The 13,736-nt window shown below is 36.2% G+C and overlaps 1 protein-coding gene across 17 annotated transcripts in view; it reads right to left on the bottom strand.

Annotated features, from left to right (window-relative positions):
• Positions 1-13,736, bottom strand: part of PROM1 (prominin 1) — a 62,960-nt gene that overhangs the window by 7,301 nt on the left and 41,923 nt on the right. For 8 of the 17 annotated variants that reach the window (XM_051617886.1, XM_051617888.1, XM_051617889.1 and 5 more), the window contains 13 exons: positions 13,479-13,553; positions 12,261-12,324; positions 11,296-11,304; positions 10,003-10,162; positions 8,160-8,312; positions 7,362-7,485; positions 6,832-6,935; positions 6,343-6,427; positions 4,832-4,978; positions 4,489-4,560; positions 1,795-1,887; positions 1,009-1,026; positions 593-646 (listed from right to left, as the gene is read on the bottom strand). In XM_051617886.1, coding sequence (XP_051473846.1) covers positions 593-646; positions 1,009-1,026; positions 1,795-1,887; positions 4,489-4,560; positions 4,832-4,978; positions 6,343-6,427; positions 6,832-6,935; positions 7,362-7,485; positions 8,160-8,312; positions 10,003-10,162; positions 11,296-11,304; positions 12,261-12,324; positions 13,479-13,553 — 1,158 coding nt within the window. The remainder of the gene's footprint in view (positions 1-592; positions 647-1,008; positions 1,027-1,794; positions 1,888-4,488; positions 4,561-4,831; positions 4,979-6,342; positions 6,428-6,831; positions 6,936-7,361; positions 7,486-8,159; positions 8,313-10,002; positions 10,163-11,295; positions 11,305-12,260; positions 12,325-13,478; positions 13,554-13,736) is intronic. The other 9 variants (XM_051617896.1, XM_051617898.1, XM_051617894.1 and 6 more) reach the window with 5 other exon arrangements.

Here is a 13,736-nt window from a genome sequence, read left to right as displayed (position 1 = left end):
CTGCTAGTTAGAGGGGAAATGTGCGTTGCCCTGGGGAAGCCTCTCTACAGACCCAGCTTCTCACAGTGGCGCTGGTGCTGCAGAAGCGGGAAAGTAATGAGTACAATGGTAAAGAAACAGGCCCAGGTGGGAGCTGGACATTGGACAAGAGGTGGTTAAGGATGTGAATTTAAAAGCTCCCTTTTCTCAGCTGTATTTTTGCATTTTGTTTCCTTGATGTCCACCCTGAGTTTTGCATTCAGAGATTCTAGAAAAAACAACTACATTTTTAGGAACATGAATAACACAATATATTGGACTGTACTGAAGTCTATTTTATCACCTGACAATTACGTTTACAATTAACACTTCAAAAAATATCCCAAACATTTTTATTTTTTTTCTCCTCTACAAGGAAGGGAAAGCCAGGGTAGAAAAAGCTGTGTAGAACAAATACCTAAAGTCCCTGTTACTACCTCAGTGTATTACAATCTCTTCCAATAACAGAACAGCCAGAAACAGAAAAGGTGTTCTGAAAATACATGCCCTGCGAACGTAGCAGATAAATTGTAAACACACAAAAATGTTCCTGTTGTCAGAAAGAAAAGCTTACCGTAAGTTCAGATGATGTCCTCTTCAGTAATCTAATGCTCTGGTTTAAAGTGCTCTAACAGAAAGAAGGGGAAAAAATACTCAAGTCATTACTACAGGTAAGAGCCTACTTCTTTTAACACATTATATGTACGGTTTGATCTTCTGTAGATGATTCTGTTTCTAATACAACAAACATATAGTATAAAACATTATATATAGTAACAACAGTTGTATAAAACCTAATATATTGTTTTTAATTGTTGATTCAGTGTTTCACCGACAGTACGAAGTACGTATGAATTGTCTATGGAAGACATCAGATTTAACTAAAGTTAGTAGCAATAAAACGAATCAGATTTATTTGGAGGGAAGAGACAACAGTTACAATCAGAACCAAGCATTCAGAGAATTTTTAAATTGTGCAGTTTCACTTACCCTAGCTTTAACATATTTCTTGACAGTCAGTTTTTTAAAAGGAAAAAGACATGAAAATAATTAGGAGTTAATTAGGAAAGAACAGCACAGAATCAGAGTGCAAGGGAAGACCTAACGCTTTTCTACAAGACACCTTTGACATAAGCAGAAATACTGTATCTGAATGTAGGATAAACTAAAAACCTTTGTGTTATGCAGATGAAAAAAACAACACTCACTATGCGTGAGATGGTTGATACTATACAAATCTGCCTGACAAAATCAGGCCAAAGAAACCCTTTCACATCTTTTACAGTATCAATAGGTTTTTCTTTGGCTCTAAATACTACTGTCAGGAGTTTGCAGCTTTGATACCATTAGAAGACAGCTGAGTCCAGGAAATAAAGTTTGAAGTGATAACTTTTTATAACTGAAGATATATGGTAAGCAAAATAATTAATGATTTAGGGTTAGTATTTTGTAAGGTTGTCCCCTGCTTCCTCTTTTACTCATATATAATCATGGATACAGAAAAACATGGGAAGAAAAAGGTCATGATTTTAGACAGTACTATAAAGTAGTATAAGAAAGTATAGTAGTAATATAAGAAAGGAAAAAAATTCTTATACTACAGTACTAATATAAGAAAGCTATTTATTAAATGCATACTTTAACCAGACTACTGTTCAGTGACAAGATGCAAATGCAGTCTATGCTTACATACTAGCAAAAGTCCAGGTTTCTATACCTTAATTAATAGATTAATATTTTCTAAAAATATGCTTTAATATGGCTTTAGTATTTTACCATAGCTTGCTCTAGTGGAACAACTTGCTGGTTATGAATCATCCGAATGTTGTTTGCATGTCCTTTTAGGGCATTTTCCAGTGCTCCTTTCGGCTGCAAAAAATACAATTATGCAGTGTTGTTCAGCAGTCTCAAAGCTTTCCAACAAAGAAAAGACAATTGAAGTTGCACATAATGCTCATCCACATCCACTGCAGAACAGCTGATGCTAACAATGGGATATGGCAAATTGAATGCACCAACACAAGGACCATATGAATACAATCACCATATTAATAATTCAAACTTCAGCACCCAAAACAGATGTATTCTACTGCTTTTCTGGCTATAACATTACCAGCAGAGATTCAACTGAAGAGAATTTTCACATGGTGCACTAAGTCATTCAAATACAGAAGAGCAAGCAGGTCCCCTCTCACTTGCTGCAAGCCAGACTTGATCACAAGAACCCTGCAGCACAGCGCCCCAGCTGGGATGAGTGTTGCCAATCACGGGTACTTGCTTTTGTTTTGGGCACTGCAGACATCACCCTGAGGTGCTCTCTGCCTACTGAGGGGCACAGGATGTTAAATCTCTTCTGCCAGTAACTTGGGAAGGCAGCTGTGAAGAGTATTTTCCATTTTTCTAGCTCCCAAATTTCAGTCAGAAGATAGGAGTTTGCACCCTGATTTTCAAGTCTGAATGCCTGTCTAGAGTTCATACTTGTGAAATACTGTAAAACTTGTAAAATGTTTATTCTCAGAAATAGATATATTTTCCATTTCCTCTTGGTGGCAAAATCAATTGGCTCCCTGCATGCACAGTAAATACACACTGCATTTTGGAAGTGTACTAATGGCAGATCTCAGAGATGTGTCTGCTCCCTGTGAAGCACTCACATAAGCAATCAGCTGTGGCCACAGAGCAGCCTCAGGATGTTTCTTCTTCTGCACTGACAAGCTGAATCCACTTGCCTAACAACACCTGAGGGTGATATTGCTCCCTCCTCCATATCTTCACCCCTTGGTTTGATGCAAGTTTTATTCCATTTGCTCCTTTCAGTGTAAAAACATACGTTGTGTGTCAGGTGCCAGAAAATGCAAATTAGAAACTCAAAGTTAATTAATTCCAAATTTTTTTTGTTTTATTTTTCCATTGATCTTGTAAACTTCAAGAGCTATCACTAATAACAAAGTGGGATTAAAAATATCCTTGGAAATCAGTATTGATTTGAAAACAATCTCACTTTTGGAATAAATAATTTTTGTGGGGTTTTTTGGTGTGGTTTTTTTTCAGAAGGAAATAAAAATGTATACTGTGACACAGTTAACACATTTCGTACTGTATTTTCCTTTGTCTTTCATATGAAGAAATAACTCTGCCTGATCTGTTCTCAATACCAATACTTCCTTTAGATTCCATTGCAAAAATAATGAAAAAACAATCTACCAGCACAATATATTTTCCTTTATGGACCTGTGAAGAATATACTTTTAAAGAGACATCTCAGAGACAATTCTGTGTAAGATACAACATGTTTCAAGAACCTCAAGTTTCACTTAGAAAGTATCCCCAAAACAACAGCAAAAACTCCTCACTTGTGTAACCTTCAATATGGCACAGTAAAAATGGAAAATGTAATTGAAGTGTGGCCCAAGCTACTGGTATCTGTAACTAACAGACAAACGGCACAAGTAAACAGGCAATGTGTGGCTCACTCAGTGCCTGGAGAGGGTGCAAACTGCATGACATAAAAACCACGAGCAGCCTAACCTTGACATTAGTGCATATGTGGCAGAAAAAAACCCCAAATGCAACAGGTGTGATCAAATTATGCAAAAATCTGGCATAAAAACATCAGGAGTTTCTACTGGTGCCCTCCTCTTCCTAGAGCATGCATGGAAATTCCAAACAACAGCCTCATACTGCTGTCTGTGTCCCTTAGTGATCTGAGTGACTGCAGTACGTGTGCAGCATAACTCTCTCTCCCACATCACAATGCAGGAATCTGTCTTGGGCCAGTATCCAATCCAGTGTCCAAACAACGACTCCTGCTTTGAAAAATAAGAAGTGACCCTGACATGCATACAAACATACAAACTGAATATTCACTCTCTGCTAACACTCCTATGTCATTTTGGAGATTCGTTTGCAGGCAATGTTGCAGCTATACCCTCTGACCATTGTCCATGTGTCTGCATTCGAAAAGCCCTTCAGAGCAGAAAGGATCTCTTCTCTGCATTCTCCCTGCACAATGGAGCCCTAGTTCTCATTAGAGCACTTATGAGCTGCCCCAGTAATAGTTTTATTGCTAATCGCAAAATTTTCTGCTCACTACATGAGAGAAAATTAATTCAAATAGTCTTTTCCATCATGATCTAACTGATTTTTCTTCCAACTGGGACCCTAAAATGTAGACAGCATCACAGGAAATACTCAGAGTATGCCCTTCATTTCTTAAGCAAACAGTGGAATTTAAATTGCGCTACCAAAGCAGAAATTGTCCAACAGTTTGCAGGCAAAAATAAATAATTAGCAGTATTTAAAATACAGCTCATATGTAACATTGCTTTTGGAAGGTTTTCTTTACATGACAATGCATTATGTATGTAAGTGAAGTGCAATAATTCTCTCATATGAAGTATAAATACTTAACTATGTGCAGTTTATAAACAACACATTTAATGTATTATTATATTAGTGAATTAAACTTACCAGCTGGTCTGCTCTTGCTTCTAAGTCATTAGCAAATGACAGAAGATCCACCTTGGTTACACTTTTATTGATCTGAAATAAGATGTGAACAGTAGGGAAAGAAAAAGTATATTACCATTGCATAAAAGGACTATTTGCACTTAACCACATCACTTACTATGTCTACCCCTTCTTTAGATTATTATTGACCTTAACTTCTGAGGTGTTTTTGCTTCAAGTTTTGTGATTCTTCAAAACATGCCTTTTGACATAAAAGCCGATTTTCCTCTGTCTTGCCCATTGTTACAGTAACATTTCATTTTATGCTTTGTCCCAGACTGTCTCCAGTTTATTATAGTCTCACCTCTGCCAAATACGCTGCAAAGTTTATTCCTTGTAGTCCAGAAGAGCTGAAGTTCAGAAGACTCTCCTTCCCAATATCATCTAGCAAAATGATTTTGCTGAGGTTTATTTGAATATGTTCAATTTTAAGTGCTACATCTTCTGTATACTGAGAGAGAAACAAAATAAAGCACAAAAGTATTTTGCACCCACTGCATATTCCTCTATAGCCCTCCCTGCCAAATGCATCTTGCTTTTGCTGACTCATCACTCCCATGAAGAAGCACCCATTGATTTTTGCTTAAATCAGTTTAATTCAATTAACTTTCATAGAATTCACCAGGTAATCTTCTTCCCTTTCCTGCAGTATCCACAGTCTAGCGATGCCATGTTGTCATCCACCTATGCATCTTTCATACCAATTAATTACTTGCCTTCCATCACGTTTTACGCAAGCTTTCCTGACTACACATTAGTCCCTTTCAGAGGAGATAAAACAGAATTCTCTTTCCCCTCCAGCAAATGTTATTAGAAATTAAAAGTTCTACCCCTGGCCCTAATCAAGGAAAACATAGAGATCTCAGTGTCTCAGGTGTGGACACGACAGACATTGTCTGCTGCATTGGCCATAGGACTGGATGAGGTTCCTCTAAATGTGTTTAAGGGTGACTAAAGATTACTTATTGTTACCTGAAGTTTTCATTCACTGTACCCAAATCTAAAGTGTTATATGTCCTGCACAGGCCACAGAGGAAAAAATGAGGAAACTGGAAACCTGACTACCTTCCTAGCCTCCACCATTAGTCTGTTGCAGAAACTCAATATAATTTTCTCTCTTAATGCCTCTTTCCTGTTCATTTTAATTGTATATTACCTGGGGCAGAGACTGTACCTATTAAGTATGGGTACAGTGCCTGGTAGAATGGAACACAGGTCCCCTAGGGGTTGCTGTAATGAAGATCAGCATTATAGGCAACCCCAAAACTAGTACAGTCTTGTAATAACAGTGCAGTTATGTATTATTGCAGCTTAACTGAAAGTATTTTATCACAACCCATTCCCACCAAACTCAGAACCATTCTTAGAAGCACTGCAAATCATATGCTGGATCAACGTAAATCCAACTGGAGTCTGAAGAAAACACACCTAGAAAGGTTTCATATAAAGAAGGTGACCCTCATTAAACACTGTAAGCATCCTTTAGAAGATGTTAAACTTGAACCTTCTATGCAAGTTTCAAAATTAAAACCAACATAATTATCAGCACCCATTAAAAAAAAGGTATCAGAAAACCTTCCATGGCCCACTGAGACCGGCATAAGAACATCTTATTTGTATTCTTATCAAATAAGAAAATCTTATTTGTAAATATATTTGTCTCTTTCAAACTAGCTTGGACAGTTCTTGCCTCCCTGCAGGATATATTGTATACAAAAACCAAAATCCCAAAAACTCAGACATACTACACTGTGTGTAAGAGCAAACACCTCTCCAGCCTCTAAAATTAATCATTAACTCATTTTATTTACTTACCATAGTGATATTTAGAAATTCATTTATATTAAACAGGTGCTCTAGGTGAAGGGAAGTATAAATTCCTTTGTTTTCCTTGCAATCACTATAAAAACAGAAATACATACATCAGCCTAAAAACCACCTTGAGGATCAAGTGTTAAGAAAACGATTAACAATATTTTACACTCCAAGAAAATCAGACCTTTAAAGAAGTTCTGTACATTTTTTGAAGCTCAGTCTATAAAAAAGCAAGTAATAATTTCTGCTGGCCTCAAAGATGTGAAATACTTTTTCTAAGAGCTCAACTAGTATTGTTATGCGATACTACTCTAAGACTAGAGACTCTAGGACTAAAATAACTCACATAGAGGAGAAAATTGCCTTTGCTAGCAAAACAGAATGTTCTCTGGAATACATGCAATTTCTGTATGTGCTTGAACTACAAGGGATGGAAGATACCACAAAAGCAGTATGCATAAATGGAATTAAAACTTGACCATACAGTACCTGTACACTTTTTCAAAAGTCAAGTCAATATTTGGATTTTTAAACAAGATGCCAGAAAGGTAGTTTTTCCAGTGTTTATTTAGTAAGTAGGGTGTATCCAAAACCTGGAAGACAAAATTTGGTAATGGTACTATAATTCTGAGTTTTGAATTAAAGACTTAATTTATACTCCTTTTTTTTAAACACATATTCACATTCAAGTTTACTATCCACTAATGGAAATACAAGCAGAACAGTGAAATCAACTTGCTGGTACAGAAAGTGAGCATGAAAGCTCCATGTCCCCAAGAAATGCTGAATCACAGAAAAACGTATGGCCAAAGGAAGACAGGCATACACTATTTACACTGCAAAGCAAATTAAACCAAAAAAGGATGAATATGTGTATTTGCTGTGTAAGCAGAAAGTAAAACCAGATCCAAACTCACTTGAATTATCCCATAAAAAAACACTATGCCATACATAACTGACAAGACCATCTGGACTTAATGGGAATTTTATTAGTTGTTTAATAACTTGAATAACTTCACCTTGAATAAAGTTTTATCTTCAAAGGGCTCACAGACCAGTTTTTCTACATTTCCACCTGTGACAAAAGTGAGCACCACTACAACCATCAGCACCCAGGAGAAAAGAAAACTGAATCCAACACCACTGAAAAAGAAATAATTTGAGTAAGTTTTTGCTTTTTAAGAACAAAGTACATACACTTTAGGCAACAGCAAAACCAACAGTTAGCAGGTATAGGAGAGACATAAAAACTGGTAGATGGTTGAAATATTCAGTTTTCCAAATATGTTCTTGCTCTCTGAAGCCTTGTGCTCCAAAACAGTTTTAGACAGATTTCAGATGCTATCTTCTCTTGCACCCAACAGAAATGACATTAAGCCACTACTGGAGCAATCCCAAACCTTTTAAAGTGCTCTGAGAACATGAAGTGTTTCTTGTATCTTTACATGGCTTTCTTCTTTTGAAAAAGTGCTCAAGTATACTAAAAAACTATGAATTTCTTAATTATCTGCTCCCAGTTTAAGCAGTTTGCAAATGGGCTAACTTAGACAGTCATTAGTTACATTACTCACCTTAAAACGGTAAATTCAGAGGTTTTATCCTTCAGCTATGACATTTAATGAAAGAGCAACACAAAATTCCCAAGTTCCTCAGTGAAAAGTACATGAGATAATTTTTTTTTTTTCTTCAAATTTTTTTTCAGCACATACAGGTAATGGAACAAATTCTTTTTATATATATATCTCCTTCAAAATCAATAAAAACGGACCTTTCTACCGGTACCTTTATTTTATTTTTCACCAATAAGTGAAACTTACGCCATAAGAAAGTTTCCTCCAGTGTTAGAAATGCAGCCTCTGGTTGTTGGAGAAGCTTGTTTATCAAAACCACAGGTACCACATAGCAGTCCAAGATAGTAAAAAACCAGAATCAGGACCACCATGCAGCACAGAATGAGACAACCCAGCCACCTATGGAATAAAAGCCAAAGTGTTTGGTTATTAGCATGCAAAAAAAAAACAACAACCCTGGAGACCTGCAGAATACATGAGGCAATACCATGTCCCCAGCTGGCCCACTCTTGGTTCTATTTGAGCAACAATGTTAGCAATGAAAAAATGCTTTTCCTACACTAGCATGTATTTTGGGCCAGAACATAATCACTACTGGAGTATAGACAGCTGCTACTGAAGGACTGTGGAACAAACATCATAGAAGGAAGGTGTTCCAAGTCCAGTTACTGCAGGTGGACTGTGCTGAAGTGTCCGAGTGCTCCAAGCGGAGCAAACAATAATGCAGAGGAGGCATTTGCATTTCTCCTCCCTGGACCTTTGTGGGGAGTAAGCAGGAACCAGAACAATCAGAGAAAGGAACACAATAATGTGTATAATGTGCTCTAGGGGATCCTGCTTTAGTGGGGGAGTTGGACTAGATGATCTCTAGTGATCCTTTTCAACTCTGACAATTCTGTGATTCTGTGATAATGAATATGCACAGCCAATAAAGAGAAAGAAAAGCAATAATGCTTACAGGCATATTCATAAAACAATACTTACTAAGAATCTCAAATAATGCACTTGAAATTAAAAAAAGGGACAGACAGAAAAAAATTTGGAAAACTACTGGCTTGTTAATTTCATTTTTACCTCAAGTAGTAGGTTTGAAAGGAATGGGTATTTAAGTGCCAAGTTGATGACAGATATTTCTCCACTTTTTTTAATCCAAATTCAAGAATAACAGAGGCACACTATAGCAGAATGGCTACATTTCTTTAGTTAAATGCAATCTGATCTTCAAAGAAAATGTTGATAAATTTGTCAAATTAAGGCTCACCACAAAAACCTACAGGTAAGGAATGGGCAAAAGGCAAAGTTATAGGTAAGGTTCTTAAAGTTTGGTCTTCTGCTCATTTTTATTTGACGTTGCATTAAAACCATTAGCACACTTACTCTGTAGCAGTGAAACTGATTATGACACAAAGATAGAAGCAATTACCAATATAGATTTAACTGAAGTGTCAAAATGTAGGGAGAATGATGAGTTTGAGGAAAAAGTTAAATGGTAAGAAATGAAAAGTTTTATACTTCAAAATATGAGATGATTACTCAATTACAGGAGTTACACAAGTCTCAAATAAAAAGTATATGTTTTTCTCAAGGTACAATCAGCCTATGCATTCATAAGGACAAGTACTACACCAGTAGAAACAAGGAGGGATGCACAAAGATTTATAAGGAGTGAAACACAATCCCTGCAACTCCTTCTCTGTGGTAGAAAGAGATTGGTTTCAAGGCTTCTCCAGTCCTATACTCTTACAACTTACCTTCAACAAAAACAAGTCGTAAATAAAAAGTCACCCAAGCACCGTGAAACAATCTATTCCTTTATGCATCTTTGACATCTACCTGCATCTGTCCTTCCTGGAAAAGATCTGATAGCCTACAGAGTAGAAACTACCTCTTGCTCTGCAGGGGAACAGCACCCAGCTACTGATGAGCTGCAGCTTTGGCATTTAGCAAAATGCCAGTAACAAACAATTGCCTTATAGGATCTTTGTTTCACTGTGTTCATCGTTAATAGTTCAATTTCCTTTACAGAACATTAAAGTGTTACAAAGTGTCAACAACAGCACTTCACTCTTGCCTTATTTCATGTACACACCTGTAGAAATCGTACTGCTCCACTAATGGAAAATACTCCTGAACATATGCTTCACTCTGTGTAAGGTAAATAGTAAAATCTGCCAAAATCTTCTGAACAGGGAGAGCATTTGTGAAGGTAGTGATATTTGAACCAATTGATTCCAGCACATTTTTGATATCTGAAAAAAAGAAAAATTGCAGTATTAGAGATTCACAGAAAAAATCTCAACCTATGCATTATAAAATGCTTTTAAACCATTTGCCACGTAGAGCAAGCAAGCCATGAAGAGAAGCGTGAGGAAGAGGCAGGCAAGCAACAAAGACACTGAGTTTCAAAGTAACACAACAGTATATTAAAACGCACACTTTATTTTTAGCATTCAGTTTAATGATGAAAGATGTAGATTTCGAGCCAGAGTTCTTTCCTTTTGTTATAATGATTGTGTCACTTTTTATCTAGCCAGCTTATATCTTGCTTTTCATGCAAATATTGCAAATGGTAACCCCGAGCCAAGAAGAGGAAGATCATCAAAATCTATTTAAACTTCATCCTTTGGGAATCCAACACTGTAAAAGAAATTAGACTGCCTATATTGGGAAACTCTACTAGTTATTTTCAATCTTATTAAAAAAGATTACTTAAATAAATTCATTCCAATTAGTTAGCAAAACTCTTGAGATAATGATGAATTAAGCCATTTTTCCCCGTGAAATTATGAACAAACATGGTACCTTCCCTTACAGCTTAGAAACACACTATTCAGATACATAAAGACATGATTAATTCATTTATCCATATTATCTATTTGCAAAATGAAGTTTCTGTTTACTCTTCCCCTCTTTCAATTTGGAAAATACTTGAAACAGCATGGTATATAACTATATGTTGCTATTTGGTAGTGCACAACTTCCTCTTTCTCAAAACAACAACTGGACAAGTTTTTCGTCTGTTTGTTTTGATGGTTACTTTTCTAAATCCACCCAGGTACCAAAACACTTTTCTTCTAAAAGTTAACAAATGCATGCAATTTTTTCTAGAACTAGTATTTGATTTGATTTGTAAGTGAAACTCAATTTTCATAAAAACAAACCCCCAACAATTTATAAATAGATAAATTAGAATGGCCTATGTTCATGCAGATCAGCAGATACTGAAAATGAGTAAATTTGTACCACATTTCCTAATGAAAAGCATAACATCAATTTTAGAAAACTGGCTCATTTTAGGCAAGTTCACACAGTATACCTATGGTTGTATAGATACTGTGTTTCATTTTGCCCACGGAGGGGAGGAAAAAAAAGGAAAACTTACAAGGAACAGCTGTTTATATATGCAGAACAGGTCCACAATGGAAGAATAAAAAATTAAAACAGATTAGTATACACACACTAAACTACATTCTCTTCAAACATTAAGCGTCCAGGTACTGTCAAAGAGGAACATTTTAAAGCCCAACTAATGAAACAATCAAGACAGAAATTTAATTTATCCTTAAGCAGTATTTTTACCTCCCCTTCATCATCCACTACATTTTAATAAGGCAGCAGACAGGTTTAGTTTTTTTAACATCATGCTCCTAAATACGTCAGAGATATTTCAGTCAAGGAAAATAAGCTTTTCAACCAAATAAAGACAAAGCCTCAATGTGCAGTTTGGATCCCAAGTTTTCTCACTACCTGAGCAGTAAAAAGCCTAACAAATACAACTCTACCATAAAACACCATACAGTTTATTTTTAGATTTAATTTTGGATCCTTATTAAGACACAGCTGCTATGGTGTTGGTTTTTTTCCTGTGGTACCAAATTAAAACCAAATTATTAAGTTTTACATTTCCATTTTTAATAATCTTTAGCCCAAAAAATATATTATCATAGAATCACACAATGTATACTGTTGGAAAGGACCTTTAAAGGTCATCTGGTTCAGCCCCCCTGCAGTGCACAGGGACCTTTTTAACTAGGTCAGGTTGCTAAGAGCTTCCTTGATCCTGACCTTGAACATCTCCAGAGATGGGGCCTCCACCACATCTCTGGGCAATCTGTTCCAGTGCTTCACCAGCCTCAGAGTAAGTAAAGAATTCCTTCCTAATATCCAATCTAAATCTATCCTGCTCTAGCTTAAGGACATTGGCCCTTGTTTTATTGCTGCCCATCCTTGTAAATAGTCCCTCCCCAGCTTTCCTTTTATTTATCAATAAAAGAAAACAAAAACATCTGTAAGAGATGGAAAAACATCAACATTAAACAATCAAAGAAAAAAGATAGTTGTCCTCACCTGATAAAATGTTTCTGGTTTGATTTACCACTAAGTCTGGAGTATCATTAAATGCTGCATAACCCTATGAAAAAAGTTGGAAAAATTATAACAAGTTTCTCATTGTCAAATTATTTGCAATTTTTTTCTTCTTATAGAAGGAATAAAAGTATATACATGCCAAAATGTATGTGGCAATACGATGAAAAATACATTTTTATCTTTGCACATTATAAAAGGTCAAACCAAAACAGGAACTCAAGTATATTTCAGATTCAGTTTGCTCTCCAGGATATTCCTTGAAAAAAAAAAATCTACATTTAAATGCACATGCATCAGTCACAATCACCCCAAACTCAGTACTGTTGCCTGTCAGATCTATCTCATATAGGACTGAGCACATAAAAGTGAAAGGAGTTACTGCAAACCAGTCTAACACCTCCTCTTTGCAATTCTGTGCCTTCTTTATATTAAATGAACGCTACAAACAATGAAATCCAACTGCCTCTAAAACCACTGCTGTGCTTTCTTTAGTAAAAAGGGGAAAGAATGGATCTAAACAGTGCAGACTAAGCACAGAAGCTCATCTGGACAGAAAGGAGAATCCACTGCAGTGGATGCTTTACGTCTTACTTAAGGCAGGTTTGATCACTTCAGATGCAGGTAGGGATCTGAGACCCTATACAGAGTCCTTGGTTTCATAAAATACCTCCCATTACTAGCAAATGTTTTCAGATTACTAGATTTTTAAACTGCTCAAAGTAAGCAATTTTTTCTCAGTGAAAATTATGGTGCCTTATGGATAGCCTTGCAAAAATACTAATTACACCATTGCACGAGATTTAATATCAAGCATGCACATAAGGAATTTTAAAGACATTTCAAAATAGCTTGAATACAAAACAACTAATTAGGAGAGTGGGGATTTTTTTTTTCCTCAGTTTGAACCAAAAAATATAGAGCATGCTAGCAGATCCATGTTTCTGCTTTTTTGGTTTTTAAGGATTGTTCTTCCAAGCAGACAATTAGCAATACATTTTTAATCTGTAGTATCCTGGGGATATAAAGCACTATAATTGGCCAAAAATGGAATAATGTGGAGAGATATCCACCATGATTCAGGACGAGATGGAAACAAGAGACTGCTGCTTGACAAAGCCAAGGGAAAACAAGTGACAGGTAAGAATCCCAGTGTATTAGTTAACAGTTTGTCAAGAAACAGTATGTCAAGAAACATACCTTTTGAACCAGGCTAGAAAGGTCTGTTTTAAGGACTTCGTTGACCTTGGCAAGCTGTGAGCTCACTCCCGGCAACTAGAAAGCAAAAAGCTTTCTTGAGTCACATCAAAGCAGTAGTCTTGCTAATTTACTAAATATTTCAAAGCTAGGAGGGAGAGTAAAGAAACTAGAGAGTCGATTTATAGTAGAATCTTTCTAGCACACTCCTGAAATGCTTGCTGCACAAAAGTAAACCTTAACCTCAGTATTTTGGGGAGG

This window comes from Apus apus, chromosome 4, assembly GCF_020740795.1.
Source record: "Apus apus isolate bApuApu2 chromosome 4, bApuApu2.pri.cur, whole genome shotgun sequence".
Taxonomy (NCBI): domain Eukaryota; kingdom Metazoa; phylum Chordata; class Aves; order Apodiformes; family Apodidae; genus Apus; species Apus apus.
The sequence above is the reverse complement of the archived record's forward strand: the minus strand, read 5'-3'. Positions and strand labels throughout refer to the sequence as shown.